Source organism: Gymnoscopelus microlampas (assembly GCF_963454915.1).
Source record: "Gymnoscopelus microlampas genome assembly, chromosome: 1".
Classification (NCBI taxonomy): domain Eukaryota; kingdom Metazoa; phylum Chordata; class Actinopteri; order Myctophiformes; family Myctophidae; genus Gymnoscopelus; species Gymnoscopelus microlampas.
Window position 1 is genome coordinate 25351207 of NC_139962.1, and position 26785 is coordinate 25377991.

General features: G+C 41.7%; 2 protein-coding genes across 5 annotated transcripts; one reads left to right on the top strand and one right to left on the bottom strand.

Moving 5' to 3' along the window:
- The first annotated feature begins 10028 nt into the window (after positions 1-10028).
- Positions 10029-16524, top strand: eif3jb (eukaryotic translation initiation factor 3, subunit Jb). Of its 2 annotated transcripts, none has more exons than XM_084069284.1 (8): positions 10029-10064; positions 10206-10306; positions 11950-12004; positions 12103-12197; positions 12300-12396; positions 14888-15064; positions 15710-15783; positions 16213-16524. In XM_084069284.1, exons 1-8 carry the CDS (start codon positions 10052-10054, stop codon positions 16339-16341), a joined length of 741 nt encoding a protein of 246 aa, XP_083925410.1. In that variant the 5' UTR covers positions 10029-10051; the 3' UTR covers positions 16342-16524. The 2 variants fall into 2 exon arrangements, with proteins under 2 accessions (XP_083925410.1, XP_083925411.1); XM_084069285.1 differs by having other exon boundaries at positions 12303-12396.
- A 1058-nt stretch (positions 16525-17582) lies between these two features.
- cilp (cartilage intermediate layer protein, nucleotide pyrophosphohydrolase) lies at positions 17583-26518 on the bottom strand. 3 transcript variants are annotated; one of them, XM_084069002.1, is made up of 9 exons: positions 26393-26518; positions 25234-25362; positions 23975-24025; positions 23537-23806; positions 23059-23241; positions 22607-22912; positions 21783-21891; positions 20554-20702; positions 17583-20335 (listed from the first exon to the last, which is right to left on the bottom strand). In XM_084069002.1, exons 2-9 carry the CDS (start codon positions 25295-25297, stop codon positions 17970-17972), a joined length of 3498 nt encoding a protein of 1165 aa, XP_083925128.1. In that variant the 5' UTR covers positions 25298-25362; positions 26393-26518; the 3' UTR covers positions 17583-17969. The 3 variants fall into 3 exon arrangements, with proteins under 3 accessions (XP_083925128.1, XP_083925127.1, XP_083925129.1); XM_084069001.1 differs by having other exon boundaries at positions 25234-25346; positions 26393-26511; XM_084069003.1 differs by lacking the exon at positions 23975-24025 and having other exon boundaries at positions 25234-25346; positions 26393-26511.
- Between the last annotated feature and the right edge of the window lie 267 nt (positions 26519-26785).

Consider the following 26785-nt stretch of genomic DNA (forward strand, 5'->3'; position numbering starts at 1 on the left):
GTGTGGTCTTCGGGTGGCGCAGTGGTCAAGTGGCTGTCCACCACTGTGGAGTCGGAGTGGGTTTGAATCCACCGTTGTGCATCAGGCTTTGTCGAGCGTCTATGCGAACACAATTGGACGATGTTCGGGGGATGGAAGCCGAGACGGCTGTCTCTACACGTCACTACACGTACTGCTACGGGCTGCGGCGGCACCTGTCAGCGAGAAGTGTTGGGGGGCGGGAGGAGTAGGACGAAAGCGAGTTCGCACAGAAAGCACTGGAACGTGTCACAGACACACTTTCACGCGAGAGGGCGATAGACAGCATTACAAATATTTAATGAAAACAAGGTCAAATGCAAGCTGTGCAACGTGACACCAAATTGGCCTGGCACAACTCATCTGGATACATGGAATACACAGCCCTGTCTGTCCTATAAAAAGACTACTACTTGAATTGAAGAGTTCTATGAGGAGAATGTACAAGACCTCTGCAAAAGCTTAATCAGTCATGGCGGACTCCCCTATACTGCATGGAGCCCCGAATATTGTTCACATACCTTTAAACTAACCATTGTAAATGTGAAATGAATAACTACAGAGAAACTACAGTACATGGCCTATTTCTCACCAAAGACTTTGTCAGAAGGGCCGTTTGGGTGCTGCAGGGGTGAAGTACCTGCATGCCCACCACCGCAGAGAGTAGGGATTTGAATCCACCGTGATAAGTTGCCACTGTTCTTTGGCACTCTCCTACACAGATGGTTGGACATCGTAATGACGACCAGCTACATTGAGGGGTTTATATCAGCAGTGGAAAATGAAGTTTGTGGTACCAAAAGTGAGTAGTCGAGTCGAGCCGGTATCATACAGTGGAAATGGGCCTTTGTCCTCGCAAATAGAATGCAAACACATTGGCTGCCCTTGATACTTTTTTTGTGCTTTCACAGACCAGTACAGAACTGGACACCAGTTACTCTCAATCAGGTGGACAGATTTCTATTCTTCTTACCCAAAGACAGGCTGCAAGAAATTCCCATGGTGAGTTTACTGCTGAACTTTTTTTTATTCTATTCATTCAGCTTTGCATCAAAAGCACTTCTTTCTTCATTTTAAATGTTGGCATTTAAGATTATTGTATGCTTTCTATAACTTTAGTTTAAGGAGAACTTTCTAATGCTATTGATGGTATAAGTAAGTAAGTCAGTATTGATGATATGGCTACCAGTAAAGCTGCTGGTTTGGATGGCTTCCCTTCTGAGCTATACAAAGAGTTTAAGAGAGAGCGTATTCTCACTTCTTTGCTAACTAGAATGTATTCACAACTAAATAACTACCCCCTTCCCTACAAACTGCCTCTAATATAGTAATACCCAAGGAAAATACGGATCCATCTTATAGACCCTTTTCACAAGGTTTAATTTAAAATCTTACTTAGTTGTTATCAATAAGAGCAGAATTCCCATCCATCATAAGAGAAGATCAGACAGGATATGTCCAAGGACGACACTCGTACAACAATGTAAGACGTCTGCTTTGTGTTGTGCAGCATTCAAAGTTTCATCAGTTTGGTAACATTGTGGTTTACCCTGACGATGAAAAAGTGTTGATCATATAGATTGGCAGTAATTGTTTGACTTTTTAAAGCAAATTCTCTGTGGGAAATTGCTTTATTAACTTGATCAAATTAATGTCTGTGCTCTTCACCTAAATGAACAGTTTCAGGGCAAACACCTTTTCCATTTATCTTATAAAGATCTATGAGGCATGGTTGTCCTTTGTCTCCTCTATTATTTGTAAGGCATAACCCTCATGTTCAGGGAATCTGCACACCTTCCAAGGTACACAAGATGTTTCACAATATGCAGATGTCATACTGCTCTTCTTCAGTTGCTCAGAAGCATCTATCCTAGCTATAAAGGAAGTTAGCACATTTTCAGGGTACAAGATTAATGGGAAAATAAAATTTGACATCATGCTTTTGGTGTAAGTGTTTACTTTGAGGAAACGTTACTTGCTTCATCTCTTAATATTTTAAGTATTGATTCCTTTTCCCTGGTGTTATATATGTGGATGTCATGATTAGTATTTTTCTTTTTACAGTGATGACTGATTTTTGTCTTATATTAACCGTATATTCAAGAAACTAAAAAGAAATAATGAAATAAGGAGAGAGAACTTTATTTCCCCATGCAAGTATCGTGAATTTTGGTCAGCAGACCCTCTTCAGGGTAAAACCAAATCTTTTCTCTGCTCACCTCAGCTTATACAGCAGTTGTGAGTGCAGTGATCCTCTCAAAGAAGCTATAATCTTCTAATCAGTGTATAATTTGCCTCTGAGATTGTGGACAGTTAAACACGCTGTTATCTTGAATTGACTGCATGTCCGGCAATTCACAAGGGAGTGTTGGGATTGTTACTTGATGCCAGGACAGGACAGGGCAAGCTGTAAATAAATCCGTTGGGTATCAAATCTCCAGTAGGTGTCAGGATCAGATGTTGAGGTTCCTGTTGTCCTCCTAACTCTGAACTCTGTGTGTCTGTCTGTGTGTGTGTGTGTGTCTGCGTGTGTGTGTGTGTGTGTGTGTGTGTGTGTGTGTGTGTGTGTGTGTGTGTGTGTGTGTGTGTGTGTGTGTGTGTGTGTGTGTGTGTGTGTGTGTGTGTGTGTGTGTGCGCTTGCGCGTGCGTGCGTGCGTGCATACATACATAGGTTTTGATGACCCCAGGGCGTATAGAGAGGCTGTTCCTGAGCCAGCAGCAGTGGGAAGATGGCAAAGTAGGAGTTTACTGTCAGAAGGGCAGAAGCCTGGATGAGAGGAGGGAATTGTTTGACAAGCAACAGTTTGTTCTTCAGTTTTTCTTTGGCTTCATCAGAATGAGTCGTCTTTGTGAGTCTCACTCTTTTACTTACTTCTCTGGAAGAGCACTAACATCACCCTCAAATATGCAATAACCATAGTGGATGATGCAACATATTCCATGGCACAATAGTTTTTAAACTAACAAGATTGTCACTTAATAGATCTAATAAACACTGAAGTGAGAAATAAATACCTAATAGTAAAACTACATATAACCACATACAATGCACAGTACCGGTACAATACTGTGTTTTCATTTAACTCGGGTCCTTTTGGTTCCATTTGTACTCCTCTTTGGAGTTAAATTAATACTATGATTTTACTGTGTATGATATACAGGATGTCTGCAGTAACAGGTCTCATTGTTTGTCCTTGGTCAGCTTCTGGTAGGGTTCCTAGCTGTGAAATACTGCATACAACAACTCCTGCCGCATGGACTATTGGCAGTCTGACAGCCATGACCAAATCGGCCTTCGCCAACTGTTTGGAGCTGATGGGTCGAGACCCCTTCCTTAAACCATACATACGCAGTGAGCTTCTCAGAAAAGCCAAAGGGGTAAGATTCTAAAGTCCCGGACACACAAGCTAGTTGATGCGAGCTAGTGTTGTGTTGATCGCAAACAATTCGTCCTAAGGTATGAATGAACAAAATGAACTAGTTCACTTCCTGAAAAGATACATTATTTTTTGATTGGCTGAAGAGAGACTGTTCCGCCGCTCTCCTCCCCCCCCCCCCCCCCCAGACAGACCGACATAGGCATATATCTCTGATTGCAGTTACTGTAGTCAGTGAATGGGAACACTGGGATCTCGGTCACTGAGTGAACTTATCTCCTGTCAGTAGGGCGTCTTTGACTGCAGTGTCCGTGAACTCAATGGGAGCGCTGGGATCTCCGAACCTAGAAGATAAGATATGAACACTGAACGATCTGAGACAGTCTTTCCCTTTCATTGATTGATTGATTGAATACTTTATTAGTCGAACGTGTAAACAGCACGAAGGTACAGTAAAACATTTGGGCTAAAAGGATAACACAAACAAATCCTCTGGACTTGTTTCCATTGTGGCCCTCAGTACTGTGTTTCCGTGTGAATGAATCACTATTGTATTTAGTTCAGTGAACGTAATCTGATCCCAGTCTGTCACTCCCTGCCTGCACTAATACAAAAAAACACGTTTGTGTAGGAAGTACAACTTGCAACTACTATTAATACAAAACTGCAGAAAGAGTTAAATAATGAATCTGATCATTCATAATTCAACTACTGTATGTACTAATTAAACTGTATCAGACCACTGACAAGCTTGTCAAGATGGGGGGTCCTCTCAGTAAACGGTGTAGCAATCAAATATACATGTTTACAATGTTGAAATGTGAGGCATCGTGAGTGTTTGCAGGAGTTTAGATCCCATTCCCTGAGTGTTCAGCTGGCTGAACGTGTTGCGCTGTCAGCGCTGACTGATCCAGTCGGTAGAGTTCTCAACGGGCCTGAAAATTAAGGCTCGGCCCTAACTGGGCCCGACTGGGCCGGCCCGAGGCTCGGCCCGAACCCGACTATTACCATCATGTTAGGACCGAAAGCCAGAAAAAACCCGAGGTGGGAATTTTTTTTTTTTTTTTTGCTGTTTTGAATGTGTATTTATCTATTATTATTATTATTTTTAAAAATCATTAAAAAAATATGTATATGGAGCCCGAGGCTCGGCTCGGCCCAACCAATTAGCATACTTTTGAGGCCCGGCTCGGCCCGAAAATGTCGGGTCGGGTCGGGCCCGGTCGGGTTCGGGTAGAATTTGAGAACTCTACCAGTCGGTGAAAGACCTGCCTTGTGTTTCAGTGAGTGACTACGCAGCGCAGGCAGAGCTGCAACCAAGCACTGAATGAACTGGTGAACAAATCATTTGAACAAAACTGTACTGAATGATTCAGTACACTGAAAAGAACGATAACTGCCATCACTAATTCGAGCATCACTGATAACGTGTCAAGTTAGTACTTGTTCACATTGGAAGCATCAGGTCCTCTCTGTCTCTCTCTCTCTCTCTCTCTCTCTCTCTCTCTCTCTCTCTCTATATATATATATATATATATATATATATATATATATATATATATATATATATATATATATATATATATATATATATATTATAAAATTTGGTTTAGAACAGTCAAACTTTACCCACTGCAATACCAGTTTGACCTTGTCAATACTGTGTGTGTGTGTGTGTGTGTGTGTGTGTGTGTGTGTGTGTGTGTGTGTGTGTGTGTGTGTGTGTGTGTGTGTGTGTGTGTGTGTGTGTGTGTGTGTGTGTGTGTGTGTGTGTGTAGTTGTATGGCTCTGTATCATCCTTCTCCCCCACAGTGATCTCTCAGTTGGGTGAAATAGCTGTCCAGCTGCCAATAGAAGAATTGGGCACTCTTCGGCTGACTGAGATTAGCAGCATCGCTGCTATGGGTGTGGTCAGCAGCTGGAGTAACAGACAGGTACGATCATCTTTGGTCACAGCCCAATGCCCATATACAGTACATGCCCATATACATGCCAAATGGGAGCTTGGAATGTCTTATTTCCCACCTGGTGATAGAGGTTGGTACAAATCAAAATGGACGCCAGAGAGAGGTTATTTGTGTTCGTACAGATGCTCGACAAAGCCGGACGGTGGATTGGAACCCACAACCTCGGTGGTTGTGAGAGGCACTTTACCACTGCACCACCCGATTATCTTCGCGTAGCCAGACTATATAACTGCGTGTTTTTTTTGCACTCGCAGATTCGTCTGGTCCCAGGCTACCACCCGATCGCCCACACATATAGTTTGACACGTTTTCCATAGGCATATTTAGTACTACTCAGCAATGACATATTTCAGAACATAGAATTAAAAATGATTGAAGAAACTTCCTGTTTTCTATTTGTATATGTAAACCTCACAGTGCTGTACCCAATAAAATGCCTCTTTTTCTTTCTGTCATGCCAGCTGAGTGTACTGTTCTCCACCTTGATAAACTCAACCAAGCTGACGCCCAGCAGGCTTGTTTCAAGCACACTGGTGGCAATGGGACACATTGTCTGTGGTGCTAAACCCACAGATATGCGTCTTTTCAATGCTGTGGAGTTCAGGTGAGCAAATTAACATCACTCTGAATAGACCAATTATTTGTTTACTAACATTGGACTGGACTGGACGCACAGGTGATTGTTTCACGCAATCAATTCCCAACCTGTTGTTTTGGGGTGCGCTGGTTTCAGCACCCCCCAACCCCCTCTTGTGTGTTGGCTAGTGAGGCGTGTCCTAGCGAGACCTGACAGAATGGCTTTCATTGCGCATACTGGTTGCACGCATACTGGTTCTTATCAGTGTGACGTCGTCTGTTAAGGGGTCTATTGGGGTTAGAGAGAAGACACCCCCCCCCAACTAACTTATGTGGCTTTACTGTGTCTCCCCCTGGTGGTTATAGCAAGGCAGTGTTATGGCTGGGAAAGCTGAAGATGCCCTGTTCAGAGGAACAGCTAAACGTCCTGGTTGGGCTTCTGACCCACAGTCTTGCGTTTGGACACCCAAGTTCATGGGGGACGGATGTATTCATTGAGATTGGATCACTAGCAGGTATGATATTCACTTTTACTCTCTCTCTCTCTCTCTCTCTCTTTCTCTATGCTGTGCGTGCGCGTGCGTGCGTGTGGGTGTGTGGGTGTGCATGATGTCAGTGTTGGGACCAGTCCTGAAACATTTCTATTCTGTGTAGCTGGTCTTCCAGATATGTCCATGTCTGCTTTGGTGAAGGATCAGATTGAAGGCATCACACCTCTGGCTATCTCAATGATACCTCCCGAAAAGTTTACTGTAAGTCTTGGGTCATTATTATTCAGTAATACTCAAGTGAGTCCCGCAAAGCTAGTTAGCATTATAATGTCCTGTAAATTGAGTCATGTGACTTAAACACATAGTCACATGACTTTTCCCATGATATTCTCCTGTGTCTGTTGACTTCATCACAATGGACTCTCTACTTCCAAGGTGGTGTTTGACCAGAGCCAGATTCGGATGTTCTCCTATGAACAGGCTGCCGCAGTGACAATTGAGCAACAAGCTGCTCTGTCAAACGTTCAGCGAACAGCTCTCGCTATGGTTCTGACACCATGGGAAGACAAGCCAGTAGACTTCAGAGGTAAATCTTTGCAGGATCTTAATAAACTGTAAATCGTCAATTTCTTCTCTCTATTCTCCTTCAGCTATATGCAGTAAAGTACTCAGTGGTAATTTAAAATGATGAATGAAGATAAACATTGCTTCTTGTATAACTTTTCTGTATGTGTATTAGTATTGGTTTCAGTATAGTACAGATGTGTGTCTGTGTGTCCACAGGGAGGTCATCGGGGCTGGCACTGAGCCCCAGTCCTCTGTGTCACCTACTGGGACTGCTGATGCTGCTGATCGTACTGCCATGCCCTGTCATGCCCTAATCTGCCCCACTGAATGACCTCGCTCACCCCTGCTGGACCAGGAGCAACCACTTCCACTGCGAAACTGACATGAATCTAACCTATCTGTGCAATACTGTTATGCTTTTGAATGAGCCGCACTTTCATTTGTTTATTATGAGTTCGTAATTTATTTTGTGTATCAGCACTCATCACTCGTGCGCAGTTATCTGTTAAGCATATGAGCATTCAACACCTAAAAAGAGATATTATGCGCAGTATCCAACAGCACATAATTTTATAATTAATCATAGGGCTACATAATGCATAATAATACATACATAATTAATTTACAAGGGCAGAATAACTTATCACATCCAACCTCACATTTCTTATATTTTTAAACAAACAAACCGACCATATCATCAATGTAGCCTACTCAGGGAAAGCAAAATACATTAACAATTAAAACAAACTTTATTCCTCATACAATGGTGTTGTGCATCTATTTTTATAGTGATTATAAACTGTATTTTTGTCTATGTGTGTCATGTTTGTTACATTTCTACAGCTCGTCATATCTTGTTTATGTACCATACACTGTTCTATAGAAATCACTTCAGTCTGTTGCTGATGTGAATTTTGTATTGTGATATATATTGATAAACACTGAACTACATTAATAAAATAAACCTCTCTACAAAAAGTCTGAAACTTAATTGCCATCTTTACAACACTGAATACAAATGTTCAAAGGATTTTGTCAAAATCCAGCTATGCAAATAGCGACATTCATAAACAATCTGAAGTGCAAAGGCTTGTCAGACTAGTGTCAGCGGTTTTCAAATGTTTTGGCTCAAACTGAGTTTTATTAGGCTATGTATGGACATCTATTACAGATTGTTCTCTCTTCATTTCAAATAGGTTGACTTGTTTGACATGTTTTCCGTTAACTGAATAATATAAATGCGATTATGAGAAATAGTGGTAATATGTGCATTGAATTATAGTTAAATTATACACAGCTACTGGCTGGGGACCCCCTGTAAATGGTGCATTTATATAGTGCTTTTATCCAAAGTGCTTTACATTGATTGGCCCAGACCCACTTTGAAAACTAATAATAAATATTAATGTGCGTTCCTTCCACAGCTTGTAGATCTGCTATATTTAAAAAAATATTTGTATACATTTTACACATTTGAAAACATTGTGAAATGGGATATGGGACATTCTGCGTAATGAGTACTTTCTACTTTTGGTACTTTGTACATTTTGATACCAATACTTTTGTACTTTTACTCAAGTAATTGTTTAATTCCAGACTTTTACTTGTATCAGAGTACTTCTATATTGCAGTAATAGTATTGATACTTTTACAAAGAAAAATACATTAAGTACTTTTTACACCACCGCGACCAAGCTCACTTTCCCTTTGTTTTAAAACCTGTAACCACTAGTACCAGAAGGTACTGTAGGTAGGAGTGTGTTTCGTTTGAACTGAGCCTACGTGCTCGTGCAGTCCAGAAGCAGTGTTGCCATGTCTGCTTATTATAAGCGACTTTGGGCTTGTTTCCAAATATATTCCAAATATTTCACTTTTTCTTTTCAAGATCTTTTTGAAAATAGCCGATCTACAAGCTATTTTCAAATAGCTAATAAAGTGCTCATGATGTGGCTTCGTTTGGGCTTGTTTTCATAGACCTGGCTGCTTATTTCTCTCACAAAACCTGGCAACACAGTCCAGAAGGTAGGAGCTGTGTATGAAAAATGATGAAAACCTATGCTGAAAATTGATGCCTGATGATTTTACTTGGCTGCGCGCCGCCCAGTGTCGCGCGCCGAAAATAGCCCCGATCTACAAGCTCACAACGGGTAGCGTTGCTCACAACGCGTCGCAACTTGCGACGCGTTGTGAGCTTGTAGATCGGGGCTATTGTCCGCGCTCGTGCTCGTGGAGCGAAATCCTCCCCGCGCTGACTCAAGCCGTGTGCAGTGTTGCCATGTCCGCTTGTTATAAGCGACGTTTTTTCTGTAAAGTTGCTTGTACATACTGGTAGTTTGCAGGTTGTGTTTGTTTGGGCTTGTTTCTAAAGTGTAGAGTGTGCTTATGTAGGCTTGCTTCCGAAAAAAAAAGTAAACAAGTGGTTCGCAAATATTTTCATGAACATGTTTTGTGCCAGGGAGCATTTGTGTTGTTAAAGAATGTTTCAAAAACACTTCAAATATTCCTCATTTGTATTATGCGTTGTGAGGGCCGTGTTTAAGCACAGGCAATGTAGGCAAGTGCCTATATGTCCTGTCGGGGGGGGGGGGGGGCACTCATGAAAAAATAAATGGAGAAAAAAAAGTTTTTTTTTATTTTATAAGTCTAACCCTTACCCTAAAACCGAAATAAAGTAACAAAAAAAACGCCCAAAAACGGCCACAATCCGCCCAATAACCGCAAATTTTCGCTCGCTCGTTGCGTTGGACACATTCTGACAGTAACACGGCCCTGTCAGAGCTTGTAGATCGGCTATTTTGAAATAGCCAAAGTATATATATAGGGCTGAAGTGGTCAATGTATGTTTTATATGAACAATAAAAACCCGCAAAGTAACTAAAGTTTTCAAATAAATCTAGTAGGTTTAAAAGTGCTCATGTGACCTAAAGTTGCTTCTTTGGGGCTTGTTTTCCTAAACCTGGTTGCTTATATCTCTCGCAAAATCTGGCAACACTGCTCAAGCTGTGTGGCTGAACTGCTGAGTGTCTGTCAAACACAACCAACACACACAGCCAACATGGCGGACTGGGGTAAGAAAACTAAAGTTAAACAACAGCATTTTCCTTGACAGTCGACGGTTTATTTCCAGACACGATTAAATACGTCCCGTAAACATTACGGGATGCATTTTTTTAAATTGTCCCCCAATTCTTATGCTTTTTGTTTGTTAGACGCTGAGAGCTTCGAGGAGCCAGACCTGCCGACACCGTCGATCAAAAAGGCGGTAGTGGCGGATAAATGGGAAGGAGAGGACGAGGAGGAAGATGTCAAGGTAATAAAGTTGGCCGGTTCGGCAGCGGCTCGACTGTCACTGACGTGTCCCGGTTGTGAGACCGAGGGGAAAGGGGAGACTGTTCATGTCGGTCACGATTAATTAAGCTATATTGGGCTGTTTCAGCTAGCTTCATGCTAGGCTAGCTCCCGGCGGGTCGGTGTCCATGTCCATGCCACCATGCCTGACAGCTTGTGCTAGCGTCGAGGCTACATTTAGTTATCTTACATTATTAATGTGTTTTTTTTTTACCTCGCCACGCGACTCTTTTGCTCGACGGAAATTACGTGTTTTCAAAAAAGACTTGTTTTTGTTGAGTGAAACGGGTTGCGACCAAGTATAAACAATAATAAAGCAGTATGAAGCTAAATCAACGTGCGGCTATTATATCGTCACGCCAACTCATGTGCCGGTAACTGGAAGACTCGTCCCAAAACACAGTCGCTCCACATTTTATTTTTCGTGGACCGCTCGCCACTAGCGGTTCTTGTATGCGTTTCACTGAGGTTACGTTTAGGAATAATGCCATATAATTAGGCATAGTTCACTGAAGTTGTTTAGGAATAATAAGGCTATATGTTAAGGCATAGTTTCACTGAGGTTATGTTTAGGAATAATGCTATATAATTAGGCATAGTTCACTGAAGTTGTTTAGGAATAATAAGGCTATATGTTTAGGCATAGTTTCACTGAGGTTACGTCAAAGGAATACCTGGCAGCGACCGTGTTTTGGGGCGAGCGTTCTTGTATTCCATGTGCCTCGTCCATGAAGCGGACAGCTGCTACGATACGATAGCCATGCTAACATGATGCTAACTAGCATAGCAGCTGTCTGTCTCATGGCCGCTATAAGACATTTAATCCATGTTTGTACCACTTGACGAATGTGGGCTAAACTTGACTCCCATTTGCTCCGCTTCTTTACTATTTATTTGTAAGCGGCAATCCAATGACAATGGCTGTTGACTTACTGGTTACTTACTGGGCCACTAAGTAGCCAGTTAGCCTATAGCTGTTAAGTTAACTTGAACGATAGTGTTTGCCGTTAGCTGGCGTTATGTAAAGTTGTCAGTAACAGCCTACCCAGCATCACGCCAATACAACAACAATGTCTACATGAACTCTCTGAACTTGGCTAGCTTGACAGGCGTTGGCTTGCTAACAAGCATTAGCCACATTAAGATGAAATCATGATCTGGCGATGACTCAACTCAGCTGGGTCTCTCGGGCACTCTGCTCGCCCTGTATGACAAAATGATTTTGTTATTCCCTCATGTTTAAAAACAAAACAAAAACTTGATTATTCTCTCTGCTACTGACTGTCTAGAATCTTCAGGTAATTCTACTGTGGAAACGACTGGCCAGACCACTTCAATTGTCCACAGTGTCTGTTCGTTGAATAAGGTGTACACAAAACGGTTGTGTACAATAAATGTCACCAGTGCCAAACAGTGGTTGTTGGCCCATGTTTTTTATTGAAAATATTCCACCCTAGATTGTGAGTTTTTTTTTCTAGTCTATTATTTTTATTCCATATTTATTGTTATAGATGGACATTATTGGTTGTGTTAAATTGTGATTTGTGTAGTTAATACATTGCTGATACTATTACCAATTGCCTCCCTCCCTGCATTTCCCTATAGGACAACTGGGATGATGAGGAAGAGGAGGCGAAAAAAGTGGAGGCAAAAAAAGCAGGTGTGCAGGTTTTTGTATTTCTTTCAAGACATATTTACTATATAATTGCAATTCAAGTTCGCAAGTCAACTCAAAATTCTCATTATTATTGCTTTCAGCGACAAAGGTGTCTGAAAAGAAAAAGCTGATGGAAAAAATTAAAGAGAAAGAAAACAAGTTAAAGAAACAACAAGAAGAAGAAAGGCAGATGAAAGTAAGTGTTTTTACTGCTCGTCTGTCTGTTTCAGAATTTAAAGATAAGAGAGCAGATTATTAATTAATTTAATATTCTCACTTTGTGAATCTGCTACTAAAGCAGGAAGAGCTTTCGGTTGAAGATCAACTAGCAGAAAAGTTGAGGGTGAAGAAGTTACAGGAGGATGCCGAACTGGAACTAACAAAAGAAGCTTTTGGTAAGATGAATATATTTTTCTAGCATGACTTCACTAGAATACTTTCTGTTATTATGAAGAGTTTTTACAAACTAAATCACTAAAAGTTGTTGGAAATGCAAGCTCCCAAAAACATTAAGTATAGTCAATGATAAACAAGACAGACCAGTAAGGGCGTGGGCATGTACACCGTATTTTAATTATTGAATGAACAGGTAACTCACTATGCACATACAGCTGAAGAGGAGTGCATCAGCTTTAAATATGTCCCCATAAATCTGCCTCTGGCTTGTGGATATTATAAGTACCATCTTAAGTGAAAACTGCTTCTCAAACACATAGGTGTAACTAAGAGTTTTATGAATATAGTTTCAACAATAGCCTACAGCAAGGGTGCACAACTTGTTGGGGGGCACATGATCACTTGGCTGTTTTCCAAGGCTGGTTTGATCACCCAGTGCCTAGTCTCTAGATCCAGACAACTCTAACACAATCTTCGATGGCTACATAGTCTATAACTACTCCCTGAAAGCAGCGCACAGGAAACGTTCCATCATTTCCGTTCATATAATACTTTCAAAATATCTTTCTGAATGATTTAATCTGAATAATAAAGGTAAGGTACATTCTGGCCTTCTGTGGAGAACATTAATATCAAACTAGAATGGTTAGAAATATTTTCACCTGGTAGGCAACTAGGCATGTCGTGTATGCAGTGTTCTCAGTGTTACATGGTGTGCGGGTGCACACAGAGTATGTTACTTGCACACCGAAAACAGTTTTAGCATATTTTTTTTAATATGCTACAAATCAATAACATTTTCTTGTGTACTCTATAAAACTAAAGTTCATTTTCATATGGCACCCATGTTCCTATATGCATGTTATCAATACTTAAGTCAGATAACGGGTGGTACAATTATTATGAATAGACATGACTGACTGTGTTGTACCTGAGCTGCTGTGCACAGCGCACACATAGCGGAACACAGCAGTGTCCGAAGTCACTTACAGGAGGTTGAAGCTTCCAAAGTTTAGTTGAAAGCTGCATTGAACTCAGTACGAACTTATACTTCCATGAGTATGAGTGCTTTATTTACTTCACAACAACCTGTAGACGATGTGCTTAATAATTATTTCCTTTTTGCGTCTTATAAACGTTTTGACACACTAGGTCTTCAGGGTGTGTCAATAAAAAAAAGTTATTGCATCGTGGCTATGAGCTGTGCGACCTCCTCTCTTTAAAACAGTTGTATATCTTACATGGTCAGAACCTCCTCACTACTGGTGTGCGCTCCGTGGTTTGGATCCTGTTTCTGGGTCATTGCCAGGGATTTCGAGTAGGACACCTACTGGTTGACAATATTAATTAATTATTAAGGATTCTAGGTATCCTAGTTTCTTTGATGCACTAAATTGTTTGCTTTGCACTCTACTTATGTGACTATTTAATATTTACATTGTCATTTAATGACTAGGGTTCATGCCATTTACTAATTTCACACTTGTAACTCGCTCTAAGCTTCTGCTAAATGCCTAAATTGACAATTTACAATCTTTATAAATACTTGACCTATAAATACAAAACTACTACACAAGAGCAATATTGGTGTAACAGAGATGCACTGGAAAAAAATATTATTTATATGCAAAGATTATAAACTGAAATGCAACTTTTCAGGAGTTCCTGATTTTGTACCAACGCCAGGTGGTACAAAATCACCAACGCCAGGTACGATGCCAGTGCAGCTGCATGTTTGGATGTTGTGATTTGGTCTTGGGATGTGAATCACCGCTTTTACTATAACATGCTGGCTTCTGCTAAAATGGCAATCCTAACCAAAGAGCCTTGATTTGAATTATTGGCTTATGACTTTATAACAAATACTCTAATATTAGTTAGGAATATACAAACTTAAGCTTGAAAAAAGGTATTCGGGGCAGACCTAGAAGCTTCACAATGTTCAGTGAAACCGCACTATACAGGAAAAATCCGGATGGTAGTATCCCCGCATTGACTAACTGGCTGCTTGTGGTTATGTCGACTAATGTGGTGATGGTCTACGTCTCCTTTGGGCAAATGGAAATAGCAATTTTCATAAATACTTAACTTATAAGTACTTCAAATTTCTTAAATCCTTTGAACGTGAACACTGTTGGTGTAACTAAGAGATTCATTGGACGTTTTTTACATGCATAGATTATAATTTTTTACGTGCGTAGATTATCAACTATGATTACATTTTCACTATCTTCAGTTTCCCTTGAAGCATTACTGGTTGTGCAAACTGTTCATGCTGCAGTCATTTATGACTGGAGGTTATTCTGTTTCATCACATCATGCAAGTAGCAGCGTGAGATATGATTGGTTTACGTTTGTGTGGACTTTAGTACAGACAAACTCTTTAAGGTTAGCATGATGTTTTAGGAGAACATTTGTGAACCAGTTGACGTTTTCTGCCTTAATTACATTTGTGGGCTAAAATTGATTATTTTCTTTTCCTGTTGTCAGGTATCGGCAGCACTACAAACAGTGTCGCTGTCACAGGAATTGATGCCATGTGTCCATCTTCCAAAGATGATTTCACAGAATTTGAAAAAATGCTGAGAGAGAAGATAACCCAATTTGAAAAGTCTGCGCATTATTCAGATTTCTTGGACTCATTGTTTCGGGAGCTCTGTATTTCATGTAAGTTCAACATCCTATATCACTGTGTCTGTATCAAGATCACTTGATACAGACACAGTGATGCTTATTAACACATCCACTGCCAGGCCCGTAGTCCTACGGGCCGTTAAATCCAACCGTTAACTGCCGTTCCCGTAGCCCGTAGTCCCGTAGTTTTCCCATGTTAAATCGTGCAGGTGCAGATTCCGGATTTTTTTTGCACTTCCGGTCTCGAAGTGGGCGGACCGGAAACGAAATAATACTGTTTCCGGTTTTTCTCCCGCCTCCGTTTCCTGTCTAGCGGTCAACTTTGGACGCCATTATCTCTGGCTTGTTGTTTTTCTCACCGCATCCACCATTTTAGCGTTTTCCTCTCGTTCTCCAGAATGCAGTGTCGGATCGCCGCACGGTTTTCAGCGTTTTGTTCGGTCGGGTCCCGTGTTTGTGTCGAACCAAATGAACGCGGATTTTAAACGGATTTAGCGGGGCCTATGACGGAATCAAAAAAACAAAAAAGGTAAGAAATTGCTTGGCACTACGATGGACGTTCTGAGATTAGCCGATGGCAGTCAATGTGTTAATGTTCCGTATAGTTATATTATCACCTTCAACTGTGTTCTTGGCAGATTTCATATATGTACAATTGTCTCTTCTTTTTTTTCTCAGTGGAAATAGAGGATTTGAAGAAAATCAGTAATTCTCTGGCAGCGCTACTTAGTGAAAAACAGAAAATAGATAAAGTAAGTGACTTTCTTTTCCCCTAGCCCCTGTAGTTTGTGTGTATATTCAGTAGAGGGTGCTGTCTACCTAGCTCCCTTAGCTGTGTATATGCCAGAAACATTTTGGTAATATTGTGAAATGGACTGGTCTCAAGTGTTAACACTATTTATGAAATCATTAATCAAAGATACTGTAACCCATAGTATGTGAGTTTCTCAACATAATCTGTTAAGTGACAAGCAGCACATTATAGCACCAGTTGCAGTTGCTCTATTGATGAATTTCATAATTAACCCCACCCTGTGGCTTCTCTTGTGTGGTTAACCAGATATTGCATCTAAATGATCTTTTCATAGTGACTGGAGCCATATTGATAACATGTATCCATGCTAGAAGCAGATGATTGTAAAGCATCCCTAAGTGCCTTTTTTACCCCTTTTTCTTCACAGCAAAGCAAAGCAGGAAAAAAGAAAGGAAAGAAAGGAGTCATTGGAGGTGGTGGTCAGAAAGCAAAGATGAGGGATGACCTTGAGTTTGACCTTGGTGGCTACGCTCAAGACTACGAGGACTTCATGTGACATCGGCCCCTTCTCCACTGCCCCTTTCCCCTCCCAATCCTAGAAATGCAGCTGTACCTTCTCATGCTGTCCAGTGCCATCCTGGAAAACCTGAACTATGTGTTGCCCCTTACATTTTGCTTCAATGACCAGAGGAACTATACCAGGGAGCATCCAGTCTCACCAACTCTTTATGTTCATACATATGGAATGGCCTTTTTCTCTGTTTATTCAGCCTCCAACTAACTCTGAAAAGTTAGACGACATTACACTCTCACACCAGTTACTATTTGTTGGGTAACGCAGCTTCAATGAAGAATATGTTTTAACTGCTGTTTGTGTTTTGTAGGGCTCATTTTTGATTAAATGAAATGTTGCTCCTGTCAAAATGACAGACTAAGTATTGCAGTTACAAGTGTAGTGACATAGAAACAAATGAGGTTCTATGCAAATTTCTTTACCCGGAATGTCTGTAAATATTATAGGTATCTAACTTTACCTGTGGATTCTTACAGGAAAGTATATAGTATCTATAACTATAGTTGCCAAATACAGAAGGTTTTGCATACATATTCCGTTACACTTGGAAGGTTGCATTGTTGAAGCATTAAAAATAAAAGTACATTTGAATGGTAGTTTAAATTTGACAGAGCACACACATTCACTATAAAGATGAAAGGGATAGACATGTAATACATATTTAACTTGTATTATTCACAGCCATTTGTATGGATACATCTCTGGAATATCCTTGACAATTTGAAGCAAAGAGTGCTTATAGGTATTTTTTTGTGCATGAAACATGTAATTTACTAATTTGATTTCTACTAATGCAGACAAAGTATGGATCAGGCAAGTTGGTTAACTTGCTTCAACTGGTCTCCTAATCATTGCTTCTGCAGGCTTGTATCAAGTGTGATGAGGAGCGGGGGCTCAGGGGCTTCACCCCACAATGTCTTCATATGAACTACAGTTAGTAGGAAGGGGCATATTTCTCCTCTTTTCTAGTAATTGACCAGTTTAAATGTTAAAAGGACAATTGGATTATTTACATTGGAAGATACCAGCATCTGCAATGTTTTATATGCATCTCCAGTAATTTAATAAATCTCTGGTTGAAAGGGTCAAATGTGATTTTCTTATTAATGGTAACACGGTGATGAGAAAATGGTATATTTTGTCAGTGCATGATATCCCATTGTAGAAGTTTCCAGGCAGACAGCAGCTAGCTCTGAAATAACAGTCATATTTCATTTGCCCAGAAGGCAAATGCATAATGAGCTGCTAATTAAACATGACTTGTGTTTTGTTTTGTTTTTCATTTAATAGGGATTAGACCCAACTCAGTGGTTACAAACTTTAATGATGTGTAATAAATACTCTATTTACAATTTCAAGTAAATATATCACAGTACAGATGAAGATGTATACTGTAACAGGAAGAAAAATCCCCTCAGGATCCCTGGGAAAGCAGTTAGGTCTCTTCAGTTATAAAATATTTCAGAATGATATCCACCTAAATTGGTAACTTTTAGTACTACGTTAATATAAGTATGTCCTGATATCAAGAAGGCTAACAAATCCACATGACCATGCTGACTGTTGAGACGGTTTCTAATATAGAGGCCTAACCTACGGTATTTTCCTCCCTAGCTTGCTGTCTGTGTACGTTTGGCCATAGAATTCCTAGTGCTGCGCCTACGACTGTTGCGGAGTGCATTGGACCCCCCTCTCTGTCGGCGGCGATTCTGCCTGCTGTCTCCTCTGACCACACTTGTCACCGATTGTCCAGGGGAATTCTGCAAGGCCTGAAACACACTTTGGCGTGTCACCTCCTTGTCACCGCATGTGAAGCTCAGGGCTACACCTTCATTACTCTTCATGACACGGGACGTGCCATCGGAGGTGCCATCAAAGCATCGTCCGAGGGCAATCTCTTTGGCTGTGCGGGGATCCTGGTCGGTCACAGTGTAGATACCATAGTTGTGACCCAGAGGGTCAAGGGGGGCCAGCATTGTGAACTCGTTGGTATCATTATTGACCGCTAAGGGCAGGTGGTTGACCAGGTACTCCTGAAGCATGGAATTGACACTGTCTCTCTTACAGCTTCCCTGTGGCATCACTTTCACCAGGGTGCGATCTACACGCTCCTGATCGTACAGCATTCCGCTGCACTTGAACTCCAGGCACACTGCTGACACAGTGTTCTGGTCCAAGTCACGGATGCTGCGAATGTCACGGAGGCCATACAGCTGGCCCACTGTCCTGGGGTGGGTGCCGCCCATATTGCGGGACCGGACGTTGAGCTCGTGGGGGCTGTTGAGTTTCACTTTGATGTAGCAGGCACGGTATTCCATAGGCTTGGGCCACCAGCTCAGATAGTCCTCTGTCCAGCTCAAAGGGTCATCTTCATTGAATGGTACGGTGTTGTAGTCATAGCGGTCTCCCTCCACCCTGGAGAAGCGAAAGTGTGCTGCGCTAAACGGAGCGTCCTCACATTCTTTCAAATTCTCAAAAGAGTACACAGGTCCATTGCCTTCCTCGGCTGTGTTGGGGGTCGGCTTCGCCAAGTTGATGTTGAATGCTGTTTTCTTCACCCTGGCGTCGTCATGGTCAGTCCGCCTGTAGTTCAGCTTTCCCAAGTATGGCTGAGGTACTCCAATGAGGTTAGGATTGAGTTTGGGAGTAGATGGAACTGCCTCTAGTTCTTCTCCACCGAGGTTCGCCATGACGTAAGCAGAATAAGCGTCGGCTTTCTGTTCATCACAGAAAGAAGGAAGACATGCTCCATTGGGGCCAGTGATGACACTATCAAAGCGTCCCCAGGCACGTGGGTTAGATGAGTAACCAGCAGTGGGTTCCATGTTAATAAGGCTGACAACAACTCCCTCCACCTGCTCACTGGGCATGAAGCGCTCACTGCGGAAGGCCCTCACCTTGACGTAACACCTTCGGTTCTCGGGGACATCCAGGTTAAATAGACGTCTCTCTCTGATCTCCATGTTACCTATAAGAAAGGTTCTCTCCTCCCGTTTCCCTCTTCTTTTCTTCTCCATCTGCAGACTGCCCTCCTCCTCCCACAGGCCAGTTTCAGGGTTAAGGGACCACAGTTTCATGTTGTTGAGGTGCTCTGGCATCTTCACCTGGTCAGAATCCAGGAATACCTTCACTGAACCTGCATTCAGCGGCTCACCAGCGTCAGCATCGCTGAAGTCCACAGAGAACATCCCATAGGTTCTCAGTGGAAGGGTGTCACCTTCTTCTCCCACAAAGTTTAGATCACTTTGGGCCGCTGCGGCTGTGGACACATCTCTGGGGTCTAGAAAAGTGACACTGGAATTAACCTTACCCATAAAAACCTCTCCGTTCTGTTTGTAGAATGAGTTTGGAGGAATCTGGATTTGGACCATAGATTCCTGGCCCTCCACCTCCCCTAGCTCCAGGAAGTTGGTTTCTGTGGAGAGGAGGGTCACTGGAGCTTTCTTCCTCAGAAGCTTGATCTCATGGTAGACGGCGCCCCCTCTGGTGTTAAATGGGAGCACCTTTGTGGTGTTGACAAATTTCTGCATGTTGTCCACAAAGGTCAACACTAGCCTCTCTGTATCAGGGGGGACCTGGATGGAGAAGGTACCTTTGTAGCCGGTGCGGCTGACTCTGACTCCATTCATGTAGATATGTCCAAACCTCATGGGCTCCCCAGTATCTGCAGCAATGGCTCTGCCACGAACAATGGCCTTGGTGTCCACACATTTCTGGCAGCCACACTCTGTAACCACCATCGTGAGCAGTTGGTATCCCTGACAGGTGAGCTGCCTCTTCTCCATCTTTGCCACTCCACAGCAATAATCCACACTGTCCTTACATCTGATCCCATTGTCCAGCTGCCCCACACATGTGATCGTGGGGCACTTGCCTACGTCATAGTATAACGAGTTAGTGCTGTTTTGATAGCAGTCGTGAGGAAGACGGATGAGGTGGGACTCAGGGTTTGGATTACAAGAAGGCTTGTCTTTACCTGTATGAGAGAGAGACAGAAATGAAAACTGGTACACATGCCTATTCTCACCTCATTCACATTTTAGGGCATTCAATATGTTTCATCGTATTGCACTTTAGTTACTATTGTTAACCACATGTCATATAATGTTTCTTTTCCAGATTCACATATTGTTTAGTCCTATATGTGTGTGTTCTGTTATGTGATGTGCCACTTTGACTGTAGGAGGAGCAGACCTAGGACAGTGAGAGTGGCTGGTTTGGTCTTGATGGCTCCAGCTGGACCACTGGCTCTGCAGTAGTACTCTCCAGCCTGATCAGCACGCAGGTCTCTAAGAACCAACATGCTATCAGACTGTGACTCCAGGACACTGTTGTTATGGAACCTGTTGGGTAACAAAAGCATGTACAGTATTTACTATATCATATCTTGACTTTGACTTATATTTTTAGTTTTTAGAAAACTGCAAAGATGTGCTCAGTGAAGTGCATATTTCCATCAGGTCATCTGGCCTACCCAGGGCTGTGGAAGTTGTGGGTCACATTGCAGCAGTCAGGAGGACCCAAGAAAGCTGGGGGGGACAGCGTTTCTACGACATACGGTTCAACTTTGCGCAATTGTGGCGCCTGGTTGAAAGTACTTTAGGAGGTGTGCACAAAAGAGGCCCCTTAACATGTGATTCCAATTTGGGGTTGATTGGATGTTGCATTCTTTATATAGGCCTATTATGTAGTTCTTACGCCATGGATCTGCAAGAGGCTTAGCCGTCTATAAGAGGGACTGTCTGTCCGTCCGTCTGTCTGTGTGTCTGTCTGTCCGGAGCTAATCTCGCAAAAGGCTGGACCGAATTTTCTTGTGCACCACATTGTCACTAGACTAACGTCTAGACCTGATGAAGACCGGCTACGGTCCAAACGTTGTCTAACAAAATTAAAAAACTCTCCCACTGGGAGCTCAAACGGTGTGCGGACTTCCCCTCTTTTTCTCATGTTATCAAGCCACAGTTATTGAACCTATTCTTATATGTAAAAAAAGAATAAAAAATCTGATCCCCCCCCACATACCTTTTGGAAGCCAATTGCATGCTAACAGTAGCCTATGAAATATCAATCGCATTGTTTGACGCTCATTGTCACCGAGATCCTTCTGTACCTAATTTGGTAAAGAAATTGTTAATAAACAACCGTGGTCGATTGTTTCGTGATTGGTTCATGTTTATTGGCATTTTTGGCCACCATGAGGCCAATTTGAAAATAGACTGACTTCCTTGGCCCACTGGCAGCCTGCCCAAGAAATTTGGCACTGATTGGTTCAGTAGATGCAAAAACATAATCTCTGTCCCTGGCCGTTCCTGTCTGGCGGAGTTAAAATAAGGAATGATGGGGTTTGTATAGAATGTATTGTCAAATTGTATAATTGATGTTTTGTGTGGAGGATACAGTATGTCTGATGTGATTTATCTCACCATTGATACTGATCTGGCTGGGGTGTTCCTGCCACTTTGCAGCAGAAGGCAGCAGTTTGTCCCTCTCTTCTGACTTTGCTCTCGGGGTTCTTCAACACATGAGGTTTCTCTGAGGGATCACAGCATCATTTCACAATATAAGCTAAATACATACATTTTAAAAAGACTGGGCTGGGAATTACTAAATACATTACATTGTTTTACCCTATGAGGCACATTTACAAAAGTGCTGTTTCTTGCATTCAAATACTTTGGCCTAATTACAAATGAAATGATGCGTTTGCTTCTTTAACCCATTATTGACATGTTCTGCTTTTATTGTTGTGAAGCACTTTGTGACTCTGATGTCTGTGAAAGGCGCTCTACAAATAAAATGTACTTACTTACTTCAATCCGGGAACGCATCTCTGTCATTTTAGATTTCTTTGGCTGTTCAAAAATAGCAGCTATACAAGCTCACAGCGTGGCACCGAGTGTCGTGCTATGAGCTTGTAGATCTATTTTTTTTTAATGTGAAAATGGGTGCAAATCTTTGAATATATATCTTTAAGCGAACATTTGTCAAATATTTTGTTCCAGCCTGAAGCAATATTTGAGTTACAAACTTTTTAAAATATATATTCAAATATTTGCACACATTTTCACGATTTCTCAAAAATAGCAGATCTGTAAGCTCGTAGCACGGCACTCGGTGCCGCGCCACGAGCTTGTAGATCTGCTATTTTTGAATAGCCAAAGTATAAAATAATGGTTATAGCTCAAATCAAAAAATTACTCAGATGCGTTATACAGTACAGTATATACGAGCCTTTACAGTACAGTACCTGCTCTTTCTAGCTGGACACTGAGCACAGAGGTGCGTTCAGAGCTGTTGGGCACAAGGACTGTGTATGGGGCATGGCCTTGGAGGCTGACCATCAGGGTGGTGTTACCATCGGGGCAAATGCCCGGGATGCGGAAGTGTCCATTGTGGTCAGTGAGGGTAAGGAGTTTCCCGGCACGGAGGATGGCCGCCCCTGCAGCCGTGAGCCCTCCAGAACTACGGACCGAGCCCAACACTGTGTGTTCTTGACACATACAGGCATCGCACTCTGCGTTCACCTTTCCTGTCACACACTGCAAAGAGCAATCTAAAAGGCAACAAAATACACCATCATCATAACACGGCAGTTTATGTTGTGTATTTTTGTGTGGGATGACTATTCCCATAAGGAATAATAATAATTCATGAACATTAGCAAACTCTAGATTAGATGAAAATCTGAAGTTAGCTTACCTGTCCCCGGGCAGTCAGGTCCATTGCATGCTTTCCCCTCCACTTTATTGCCACTGCAAGGCAGAGACTGGGAATGGCAGCTTCTGGAGCGTACCTGGACCCCCACCTGTCCACACAGGGCTGGGCATGAGCTCCAGTCTGACCAGGGTCCCCAGGTCCCCTGACTAGTCATACGAGGAAAATCTAAAGGAAAATAAAGCATCACACTCACTCACTCATAATGGTTCTAATGTCAGTGATGTCAGTTTGAATTTAATTCAGTTTCAGGCACTATGAAGCATTTTCATAGTTCTGTTCAAAAGGTATTTTGCACTGAAATCATCAAAAATAATTGTCACTGACAGACATATAAAAAGATGCAGCATTTGGATAAAGGACTTAAAATATCACATATAGGCCTACTTTTTACATACAGCTTAATGTCCTGTACCATGCTCTATTAAACCAAACTTTACTGTAGGACCATGAAGAGACCAACCTTTGGGACAGAGGAACCGGACTGCGTAATTGGAACAGTTGCGTCCAGGCCCCTGCTCATCATTTAGGCACCAGAAGCCCACGTGGGGGTCAGCGTGGACCTTCTCCCCAGTGTTACGGGCTGGTATCCAGTCAGTGGTTCTAGCTTCCAGAGCTCGTGGAGCACTACAGACCCGGGCACGGTAATAAAAGCGTATGGCCTCCAGTTGCTCATAGTCTCCGCGGCCTCCAGGGTGATCAACATTGAACCACGTTGTCCACTCATAGTCGTCTGGAAACAGATCATAGAAATAGTTAAAAACTAAAAACCTCAAGAGTTAATTTCATTGCCTTTGTCTTAGTTATAACATTGCATGTATGTATTGTGACAGAAGTCACAGTAAACCCAGGGACGGCAATCCATGTGTCTGGTTTTATAAGAGTGGAAGGTGAAAGTTACCCTCAGAATGGTATACAGCAGGGCCTGATAAACTGTCTTTTCTCCATGTTCCTATAAGACACACAAACCTCATTGGTTAACCCATATAATGTTCATTCATTCAAGGGATAATTTAATAACACTGAAAATTGTAAATTGTATTTCCCTGAAAGTATCATAATAACAATAATGCATATCATTGGAAAATCATGAGCTATGAGTGTTATCATACTGTATGCATGCTCTAAATGTTTTAACTGTAGTTTTGGCCACGGGGAATGGGCGTCCAGCAATTACTTGCTGGTCCACTGCCATGTATACTTTGGAAATACACACTGCTAACAGAGACATTCTTGTGAATTCTGACAGTGAAACGTAAAACATCAATGGTCTTAGTTATGTTAATCATAGTGTGATTATTTGTTTATTTTTAAAGTTTGGAAGGTTTCTTTCTACCGTCAGTCAGACAGCGTCTGTGAGCACATTGAGGTATGCTGTTGACAATTTCACAATGAATGCACAGTGTTCATGCTGACAGACTGTTTTGTAAGTAATACAGTTTTTGGAATATTTCCCAGAGTCCTCATTTCACACTCCCAATTCAAAGGTTGTGCTGGGACTCTGTACTACATGTCAGGACAACGGAGTCTCTGTTTGTTGGTCGTTCCAATTTACTGCCTTGAAGTGCCTTCAGATGTAAAATCAGGGTCCTGACTCATTGGCGATGTTTCTAAATGTTTCCAGGTTATGTTATATAAACTACCTTCTACGATTCAATAATACGTGTTTTCTATTGTGTTTATATGATAATACTGACATTCCCAAGGTGAAATGTCCCTGTTTGTGCCTATCCAAGACAAATGCGAGACAGCGGTGTGACTGTGGGGAGACAATTATTACATAATCACCTGGTCGCAATTATTTGAGATAATCGCAATCATTTTGCATAATTGTCATAATCGCCCTAATCGTTTTCATGTTGAAAAATGTTCTTACATTTTCAAAACAAAAACTAAAATTGCCTACAAGTCTCAATGCAACAGGTTGCGAGCAAGTATTTCCACTATTTAAAAAATAAATTGAAAGTATAATAATATTAAATATGTTAGTAATTTCATTGTATATTTCTGTTATTTGTTATATTTTCTGTGCAACATCTATGGACGTTTATGAAGCCTAAAAGCCAAACAGAAATTTGTATTTCTATGTTCGAATGTTCACTGACAAAAACACAATTAAATCATTAATCGTAATTATTTGTGTAAAATGTCATGACCAACCTTGAGCTGTAACAACAGCAGCAGAGGTGATTCCCACGACTAGAATGAGAGGCCAGGCTGACATTCTGGCACACCGCTGTTTACGACCTCTGCACTTTAACCTCTGGCGACCTCTGAAAGATGAAGGTGCTAAAACAGATCAATAAAAGTCATACTGAAATGAATATCCACAGCAAGCACAAGATTCAATGATTTATTCCAAAGCACATCTGCTTTTTGAACCTTTCAGACATTTTACATGCTGTAGATGCTTTGTTTCTAAGGTTTCAGGGATCAATGCACTTTTTAACTGAAACAATTAACACAAACTCTAGACCTATTAATGTTCTCATAGTTTTAATATACTGTAAGTAGTCAGTCTGATCAGATGGATTGTCCAAATCTAGACCACAAACATTTCAGTGTCCAAGCATTCTTTCCTTACTGTCTCATTGTGAGGCCTCAGAGCAGTTGAATGCAGTACAACAGAGATCCACGCAGAGTGAAAGAACATTATGGCTGTGTGTGTGTGTGCACAGAACCCCACTCAGATTACAACATCTGTGTTTGCAATCACCATTTGTCAAGGGACCTCTAAAACATTTCTGCATCTACTGACCAAACACCGGACTACGCACCCCCCATCCCCCCCCCCCACACACACACACACGCACACGCACACACACACACACACACACACACACACACACACACACACACACACACACACACACACACACACACACACACACACACACACACACACACACACACACAGTTCATACCCACAGACTGCTTCACTTTGAATATTCAATAACTTATCATTTTGAACAACGTACTGTAGCTGAGAGAAAATAACTAGTTTTCAAGGTTGATACAGTATATGGAGTAACAGATTACATGTTATGGGATTTGAGTTGTCTGATCACAAGAACTATTCATTTTCATAACGTAAGTAGATGATGAAAATCTTTGCATTCTCCATGTTGCTCATTTAATGTTGCTGTACTTAATGACTTTGACATTACTGATTGCACTTTTAAAATGTCATGATTAATCAAGCAAATTATGCAGGTAATCAGTAACCAATTAGATTAATCAAGTAGCATTTCTAACCCTGCTACTATTGATTGTTCATGTGAACACTGGTTAGATAGATACGTGATATATATTTTCTTACCTTTTTGTTGTGTGGAGTTTTCAGGTCAAACTTTTGTGTAAGAAATCCTCCTTCTCCCCTGTTCAGTCTCTCTCTCTCTCTCTCTGTGTGTGTGTCTCTCTCTCTCTCTCTCTCTCTCTCTCTCTCTCCTTTTCTCACCCTCACACTCTCTCTCAGTTGATTTTTCCCTTTCTCTTATATAAACCTCCTCCTTGTCTTCTTTACTGTAGTAGAACATCCCTTTTCCCAGGCCCTTTTAGCTGTCTGCCTCAGGAACCCTCCCTCTTTTTCTTGGAAATGTGTCACAGGAAGTCAGATGGTTGCAAAGGGATACCTTGGGCTTAGATCTTTCTTTAGTACAGATTAAACTAGTTATCATACATTATCAAATTTAAACATGTTTTGTCAGTGGTT

Coding starts and splice junctions, on each gene's coding strand:
- eif3jb (XM_084069284.1), top strand. Junction 12,198..12,299: donor AAGAAGAAAGGCAGATGAAA/GTAAGTGTTTTT, acceptor CTGCTACTAAAG/CAGGAAGAGCTTTCGGTTGA. Junction 15,065..15,709: donor TCGGGAGCTCTGTATTTCAT/GTAAGTTCAACA, acceptor TTTTTTTCTCAG/TGGAAATAGAGGATTTGAAG.
- cilp (XM_084069002.1), bottom strand. CDS start 25,297: ATGTCAGCCTGGCCTCTCATTCTAGTCGTGGGAATCACCTCTGCTGCT. Junction 21,892..22,606: donor TGTCCAGCTAGAAAGAGCAG/GTACTGTACTGT, acceptor GTGATCCCTCAG/AGAAACCTCATGTGTTGAAG. Junction 20,703..21,782: donor CAGCCAGATCAGTATCAATG/GTGAGATAAATC, acceptor GTTACCCAACAG/GTTCCATAACAACAGTGTCC.